The 9,090-nt window shown below is 39.4% G+C and overlaps 1 protein-coding gene across 1 annotated transcript; it reads left to right on the top strand.

Moving 5' to 3' along the window:
* The first annotated feature begins 3,575 nt into the window (after nucleotides 1-3,575).
* On the top strand, nucleotides 3,576-8,335 carry LOC139977133 (melatonin receptor type 1C-like). The gene is made up of 2 exons (XM_071986230.1): nucleotides 3,576-3,832; nucleotides 5,279-8,335. Exon 2 carries the CDS (start codon nucleotides 5,285-5,287, stop codon nucleotides 6,284-6,286), a length of 1,002 nt encoding a protein of 333 aa, XP_071842331.1. The 5' UTR covers nucleotides 3,576-3,832; nucleotides 5,279-5,284; the 3' UTR covers nucleotides 6,287-8,335.
* Nucleotides 8,336-9,090: the final 755 nt, after the last annotated feature.

The following is a 9,090-nucleotide window of genomic DNA, read 5'->3' as shown; positions in this document are numbered from 1 at the left end:
TGGTTGTCTTACTGGTTGCGTGCCTAATTGTCTGCGTGTATGGATGTCTGCGTGTCTGAATGTTTGATTGTCTGATTGTCTGATTATGTGACTGTCTGATTGTATGATTGTTTGATTGTCTTATGGTCTGGTTGTCTGATTGTGTGCGTCTCTGATTGTCTCACTCCTGGTTGTCTGGGTCTCTGACTGTCTTATTGTCGGCGCCTCTGATTGTCTGATTGTTTGACAGAACGCGTGTGTGATTGTCTGATTGTCTGTTTGCGCTTTTTATTGAATGATCTTTAGCTTGTCTGTGTTTCTGAATGTCTGCATTGCTGATTATCCGCATGTCTGATTGTCTGCTTGTCTGATTGGCTGCTTGTCTGATTGTCTGCGCTTCTGATGGTTTGGCCGATTGCGTATATGATTGCTTGACTGAATGCGTGTCTGATTTTCTGCGTGCCTGATTGTCTGCGTGCTTATTGTCTGACTGACTGCATATCTGACTGACTGCGTACCTGATTGTCTCCGTGTATGAATGGCTGCGTGTCTGATTGTTTACGTCTATTATTGTCTGATTGTCTCAGTATTTATTGTATGATTGTTTGATTGTCTGCGTGTCTCATTGCATGCGCATCTGGTTTTTTGACCGACTGCGTATACGATTGTTTGACTGTCTGCGTGTCTGACTGTCTGCGTGTCTGATTGTTTACGTCTATTATTGTCTGATTGTCTCAGTATTTATTGTATGATTGTTTGATTATCTGCGTGTCTCATTGCATGCGCATCTGGTTTTTGACCGACTGCGTATACGATTGTTTGACTGTCTGCGTGTCTGACTGTCTGCGTGTCTGATCGTCAGCGTGCCTGATTGTCTGCGTGCCTGCTTGCTTTCGTGTCTGATTCTCTGACTGGCTCCATGTCTGATTGTCTTACTGATTGCACACCTGATTGTCTGCGAGTATGGATGGCTGCGTGTCTGAATGTTTGATTGTCTGATTGTTTGATTGTCTTATGGTCTGGTTGACTGATTGTTTGATTGTCTTATGGTCTGGTTGTCTGATTGTATGATTGTCTGCCTCTCTGACTGTCTGCGTGTCCGATTGTCTGCATTTCTGATTGCCTGTATTATTGTCTGATTGTCTGCGTGTCTGACTGTCTGCGTGTCTGATCGTCAGCGTGCCTGATTGTCTGCGTGTCTGCTTGCTTTCGTGTCTGATTCTCTGACTGGCTCCATGTCTGATTGCCTTATTGGCTGCACACCTGATTGTCTGCGAGTATGGATGGCTGCGTGTCTGAATGTTTGATTGTCTGATTGTTTGATTGTCTAATGGTCTGGTTGTCTGATTGTTTGATTGTCTTATGGTCTGGTTGTCTGATTGTATGATTGTCTGCCTCTCTGACTGTCTGCGTGTCTGATTGTCTGCATTTCTGATTGCCTGTATTATTGTCTGATTGTCTGCGTGTCTGATTGTCTGCATCTCTGATTGTCTGTCTTATTGTTTGATCGTCTGAATGTTTGCGTTTTTGATTGTCTGAGTCCCTGATTGTCTTTGTCTCTGATTGTCTTTGTCTTTGATTATCTCTGATTATCTCTGATTGTCTGATTGTCTGTCTGATTGTCTGAAAGTCTTCGTCTTGATTGTTATTTTGTCTGATTGTCTGATTTTCTGCGTCTCTGATTGTCTGCGTGTCTGATTGTCTGTCTCTCTGATTGTCTGCGTCTCTGATTGTCTGCGTGTCTGATTGTCTGCCTCTCTGATTGTCTGCGTCTCTAATTATCTGCGTTTTTGATTGTCTGATTGTTTGATTGTCTGTGTGTCTGATTGTATGATTGTCTTATTGTCTGATTGTCTGCGTCTCTGCTGGTCTGCGTGTCTGATTGTCTTATTGTCTGTCTGATTGTCTGAATATCTGCGTCTTTGATTGTCTACGACTCTGATTGTCTGCGTCTCTGATTGTCTGCGTCTCTGATTGCATGTGTCTCTGATTGTCTGGATTATCTGCTTGTGTCATTGTCTGCCTTCCTGATCTGCTACTACCGAGTGCTGTTTTCAAACTGTTAGGAACACCCGATGTGTAACCTATTTATAAGGTAACAGTGGAACTAACTCCTCGCCATGTCCTACGGGACGAAAAGAGGGCATGGGCAGGGCCTCGGGGGGCAGTTCCCCAGGCGCTCAACCATGATTTTTTTTGCTTTTGCCATTCAAAATCAACCATGTGAGAATGGAACTAGGTACACACGTGTACAATTTGGTGATAACATGGCGCAAATAGCATTTTCTATGGCGGAAAGTACCGACGGCGGCCCCTGGTACAGTACAGTTGACGATTGAAAGAAACACCACGGTAACCATTTTACAGGAGTCCCAGTTGTTCATTAGTGCATATGGTGCACTGTGTCTGGTTTTTTTTATCGGTTCAGTTGTTGAAATACTAACATTGTTCATCAATTTACTTCGTTCCTCGCTTACCTGTCTCCTCACAACCTTAGCACCTGATCTACCTTACTCCCGCCTTATCAGAATGCATATAGATAATTTCACAATACTGAGACGGCATTGGTGAAGCTGACAAATGATATTCTTATAAATATGGATCGTAAGCATGCTACACTGTTGGTAGCTGTAGATTTATCTGCTGCTCTCGACACTGTCGACCACGGAATACTAATTAATCTGCTAAAAAAACAAATTTGGTGCAACTGACATGGGGTTTAATTGGCTAAAATCATACCTTTATCCTAGAGATTGCGTTATCTCAGTTAACAATGATGTTTCAAAGCTTATTGATTTGCCATTTTCAGTCCCACATGGATCTGTAGCAGGTACGGTTCTACTTAATTGTTATGCCAGCACGTTGGCGGAGTCGATTTTTTTCTGTGAGCTCTTGTCGACAACAGGTTGATATCATTGACTTTGTAGAGGATCACTCGTTCTACATTGATTTTAGATCTAGCAACACTGCAGAAGAGCAGGATACTGTCTCTCTTCTACAACACACATAATCCAGTGTGAAAACCTGGATGATTGAGAATAAACTACAGATGAATGACAACAAAACGGAAGTCATTGTGTTTCATTCACAGTTCTATAACAACAAGACTGACACAAGTTCTATTTTGGTGGGTGATAGTAATGTTGACGTTGTTGACTTAAACTATTGGGGATTAAGCTTGACACTAACTTGTCTCTGAAAAAAAAAAAACATATTTCTGAGACAGATTCGTAAGTTCCTTAATTGTGAAAGTTGTAAATACTTGGTCGTGGGTCTCGTAATATCTCATCTAGACTATTGTTATGCTTTACTGATCGGTTTACCTGCATCTACCCTGCTTCCCTTACAGTCTATACAAAACAGATCTATACATGTATATACAGACGTACATATCCAATATATGCATACATGCTTACATGTATATATTTTTACAATCCAAACTAGTTTAGGTAAATACGTATCTGGGCATATTGCTAAACCTAAGAGGAGGTAAATAAATAAAAGCTATTAAGTAAACTTTATAACCGCATTTTATTGATACAAATTGTGTCGTATATATTGCCCTAACTCCACCAACACTTCTCAGTCTCAATATGTACACAAACAGTCCTACAATACTATGTGCAGCTAACAGTTATCAAACGTGTTGTCGTCGTTGACTAGTGAATGAGGAGTCCACAGATAAATTCGTTTCATACTTGAATGTTTCAATAGCAAACACTACGGAAACGTGATCTGAGATTCATAAATCCGTCAATAAAAGAAGAAAAAGGGAAAGCAAATCAATCTACTTTACGCGTTGCAGATCGATTTCCGCGCCAGAGACATTAGCTACCATTGCAAGATACCTGCGGTAAGTAGTGTACATCGCACTCCCTGGCACGTTCTATTAAACATCGAATACGTAAATGTTTTTAATCAATAAAAGAAAATTGTCATTTCAAATCGAGATAAGAACGCGTGATAAGACTACGATTTATGCCAGTATTACTAAACTTCTAATATATGATGATACTTTTAGCCACGTCATCTGAAGTAAGGAACTTAGAGAATTGTGGCCTACTGCAAAGTATGATCTGTTTGTTACTCAAAAACACCACTGTCCCCCTCACAACCCCCCTTAAAAAAAGAAAGATATTTGCTGCAAGAAATGGGCTGCAGAGTTACTTAGACATACAACTGTATTTTGCTATCAGGGAATGCAAGTCGTTAAGAATTCCACTAGATATTGTCTTCAATTTATTCACCATATTTGCATTAATTTTAATTTCGAACAAATTTCAGTTTTGACATATTCATCAGCGGTTGATCTTGTCATCGATCGTCACTTGCCCTAAATAGCGTGTTTCTATAAGGGTCGAGTTACACAGTGCATTCAGTTGTTCCGGCTGCATGTCTTCCGTGGCTGTTTCAGAATCAACGGACAGTGTTACGACAAATCAGTTATTTAGGAGGGGGGGGGGGTCTATAAACCCATAAACGGTGGCCAATTACATGGACTTCGTACCTAAGCTAAATATGAAGTATGATTAGCTCGAACTACAACGAAATGTCTGCATATGTTCTTTAGTATATACAGCAAAGGTCATGGATAATGCTTAACGTAAATGTAGGTTTTCTATAGGGTTAACAAATGGTAGCACATAACACAATAATTACAGGACAAAATTGAGTTTTATACCAAGTACATACTTCAGTATTTCACTTTTATGTATTTCAGTTTAAAATGGAATCATACGGTATCATTACAAGACATTACCAAGACAGCTAATGAGCCACCTTATCGATTTGCTGATCCTGTTCAACCAGGGAGTTGTTATAGTTCCATTACAACTTCCTGGTTCAACGGACTATAGTTGCTGTTTGTACTGTTTTCATAAGTGTCATATAAATACCTGACAATCCTCTTGTCGTTTTCTCGAAAATTTAGATTAATAATCTAATAATAATCACCAGTTAAATTTACGACGCTAAAGCGACCACAAATGTAGGAGAAATCCGCAAGGGCTTATGGATTACACCTTAGACATCCGCTGACTTCCGCTGACTTCCAATTCAACATTTTAACTCAAATTTGGAACTCATTCGACTTAGACAGTCATTACAGATGGGGAAAAACCGTAATTTGCTCTTGAATGAAAAAGCCACCTTACCGGTCGGGTATCGAGCCCGGAACCTCTCGATTGCTAAGCCTCATTCATTGCTTCAAATGCCACCGCCTTTATCCACTCGGCCACAGCACCGGTACATGGAACCTTAGTACGGATTATATTTAATATTTTACCTTCCTGTTTTACAGGTTAAAATGGAATATGGTGACAGCACAGAAAATCCACCCTATCGCTTTGATGACCCTGTCCAACGATCCGTTCTGGCTGTCTGCATTGCTGTGATAAGTGCCATAGGAATACCTGGCAATCTTCTCGTTGTCTTTGCTGTTTGCGCCTCACGAAAACTTCAAACTACCACCAACGCGTTTGTGGTCAACCTAGCCATATCCGATCTCATTTCTTGCGTGTTTATTATATTTCATCCAGTTGCGTTGTTTAGCGTTAATTTTTACCTTTCAGAGACTTTTTTCTGTAAGATTATTGGAGCAATAACTTATATAACATTAGGAGCTAGCATTGTAAATTTGGCTTTGATTGCAGTCAATCGTTTAATTTTGATAACTCGTCCGAGATCAACTTATGATAAAGTTTACTGTTCCCGAAACGTATACGTTATGATCTTCCTCGGTTGGCTATATGTTATTATAGTCGCAACCTTACCGCCAGCATTAGGTTTCGGTGCACTCGGCTTTTCCCATCGTTACAGTGCTTGTACGGTGGACTCGGAACATCCAAAAGCGTTCTACAATGAAATGTTACGTAGTATACTGATACAGTTTCCCTGCTTGGTGGTCATTATCGCGTGTTACTATCTCATTTATCGGTTTCTTAAGAAGAAAGGAATACTTAGGGAAATACGCAGGGATAGTTATCAGGCATCTAGAGGTGATGAGAGAAGAAGGATTTCTCGGCAAATCATGGTGGTTAAAATTACCAAAAATCTCTTTCTAGTGGTTTGTGCTTACATTGTATGCATCATGCCTTTTGCAGTAGCTTGCGTCATTCCTGAGAGTTACGTTGTGATTCCTTGGTTTGCCGGTCTAGTTACCTTTAATAGCTGCGTTAATCCACTGATCTACGGATTTAATCATCCGCAGTTTAAAGAAATCTTTAACTTAATATTTACATGCAAATGTAAGCAAATACCAGAACCGACTACCTTCATGCACGCTATGACCGTACATAGCGAAAGTTAAAGCTCCTGCATTTTTCGTTGCATTGATCACTTTTATCTGGTGGTAACACATTTTACCTTGAATCGGAGGACATATACTCCGTTCACCAAAATCACTGCAGGAACCATTTCAATGACACAATATATGATTCAATTAAGTGTTGTGTGACACAAAACTTAATTATACATAATTTTAAAACGAAGATGAATAACTTAAAAAAGTAGGGTACAGCCAAGCTGTAACACCTTAGTTAACTTGATAGGTAACTAATAGATGTACATAGATGTAAATGATTAGTGATTAGTGATATCCCCAACCGAAAATCCAACTTTGAAAAGCGTGCAGTTTCATGTCTGGATATCGCTGCATCTGTATGTATATGTGACGAGTGACGTCACGCTGCCCAGACAACCGGGAACTTGAATTTAAGATAGATTTAGAACGATGCAGAGAATTGGTTTGCAACTTGCTTGCACTGTCACATTTCAACCCATATAGTTGTACTGACTGAATGCAAACTGTTTTTTTTTTATATTCTGCATTGAACTTAGAGTCACGATTTGTAACCCGTGATCTTGCTAGGGTCACCAATTAGTGAGTTTAAAGTGTTATCAATATCACATTAGGAATAATTAGCCTTACGACACATAGGATAGCAGTTTTGAAGTAAACATCATGGATTATTCCACAAAAGACCTTAGATAGCATGACCATTTTTAAATACACGACTGCAATCCGTTTTATCTTGTACGAAGATTTTTAAACAATTTATATTACGATAGTGTACGTCACGAAATATCAATTACATGTAAGTTTTGATCCATTGAAACTGTAAATAAATTGATATTTTATCACACTATATGGACTTATGTCCTGTGCATTTGTAACATACCGATTTTATGTAACATATTGGGTTGTTAAGCGAAACTAAACTGCATTTGAATACATAACTTGATTGGCATGTATACGGCTAAAGTATCATTGCATAATCTGCCTTCATTTTTTTCTCACGATCGTTTAATTTTAAGGGACAGTGAATGCTACACTATGACGCTTGATCCTGTTGTTCAGGCCTGTTGTTTGTTGCTATGGGCATGCTCTGCCTCTAAACTATTCATAATGCCACATTACTGATGACGTCATCTCTTTGCCATCGTAACCCTCCACGCAATTACCGCGTCATGATGCCATTCAGAGGTATATACACCGTTGTTGGGGAACTATCGCCTCTCACCCCGTTCCAATAACACGATTCACTATTGTTTCTGTGTAACATTGCGTTACCAGTTATATCCATAACGTTACTACGTTCTATGTATCCGTTCAAGTTTCGACTGAAGGATCTTCAAGTAAATTCGTTACTTTCTGGCCTCATCTAAATAAGTCTTATACGGAATGGACTTTTCTTTTTCATACTGACATCCATCCAGCCAATTGAAATGGATCCCGTTATAACAAGTAGAACTATTCTTGGATGAACTTTTAATCATTTATCCATTCCTCGTCGCGCCTTCTGAGGAAGAGCTGTCTATCGGGGATCATCGCCGCTACACCATCGAGATCATCGACTCCAGACCCAGTCTTCATAGATAAGGTTCTACTTATTATCTAGCGTCTTAAGTTGAACCTACTCTTTGTTATTCACTCATGTGAACCATTCACCTTTATAATCCATATTATTTGTAGAAGATAGATATACTATTATTCAAAATACCATACGAAACATCGTCCATCCTTTTCTTTTAGGCGTTAACAACCCTTGGAAGCTGTTTCTGCCGGAATACGTAATATTTGTATGTCGTTTCTGTAACACATAATATCGAAGTGCGTTCATTAGATTAGATATAGTTACACATAGCACTCTAAAACATTATTTGTTGCGATTTTATAGTTAAGAAAGTGTTACAAAAAAGTATAAGTCTAACTGAATTGATTGCCCTTGTTGCAACACGGACAGTGTAAAGCATATGTCAAAGGATCATACACTCGACAAACTTGAACAATCCATATCTTTGCCGTGAAAACATGCTATGGGGGACATGGCTGTATGCCGGTCTATGCCGATAGAAGGATCAGTGGGGGAAGTGGGGCTCATCGGGGGCTCAAAAGGGGCAACAGTTGGATGTTCCCGCTAAGCCGAACAATTGCCTGTGGATCCATAAACAGTATAATAGGTGCGATACGAGTGACTTTATCTTTAGAATATAAAAGTTGAACCATGTCACTGTTAATGATCTTGTTGATTCTAATTGATGTGATTAGTTAATTCAAATTATAATTGATTGAGAAATAAATTGTCCTGTACTATATCAACTCATTACGAGTTACGCAGTATTGTTTTCGAATAAATGGTTGATCGTAATCATGGGTTGCTTTGGAATAAATACAACTAACTTAGTTCATGGAAACATAATATGTGTACAGAGAGGGAGAGAGGACATCGTAGGTAGGGGTGCATGTTCCAGAAAAGTTGATTTTGATCCTGTTCAAGTCACGGTTTGTTTGGACATCAAATCCTAGAAAAGAATTGACTTCCCATTTATATTTGTTTTTTAAGCATGATGAACTGAACTGAAGTGTTTTGTTTTGTTTTTTGACCAAGAAAGCAAACGTCAATAGTCTGCGCTATAAACGTGCGTATGAACCTTGGACTTTGACACTGTGCTAAAGTGAGGCAACGTTTCAGACACAAAGGTTCAGACCTGGAAGAAACTAAAGAAGGTTTATTTTCTAACATTTATTTTCACTTTGAGTCTGATTGGCTCATCAGTTAAGTAATGTGTAGGCCGAAAGGGCACCATTTTTCGGCTGTGCGTACGGCATCG

The sequence above is a fragment of the Apostichopus japonicus genome, chromosome 12 (genome assembly GCF_037975245.1).
Source record: "Apostichopus japonicus isolate 1M-3 chromosome 12, ASM3797524v1, whole genome shotgun sequence".
Taxonomy (NCBI): Eukaryota; Metazoa; Echinodermata; class Holothuroidea; order Aspidochirotida; family Stichopodidae; genus Apostichopus; species Apostichopus japonicus.
Note: the sequence above shows the minus strand (reverse complement) of the source record. Positions and strands in the feature narration are given on the sequence as shown.

What these genes read in the sequence shown, in the direction of transcription:
- LOC139977133 (XM_071986230.1), top strand. Translation starts at nt 5,285, where the DNA reads ATGGAATATGGTGACAGCACAGAAAATCCACCCTATCGCTTTGATGAC.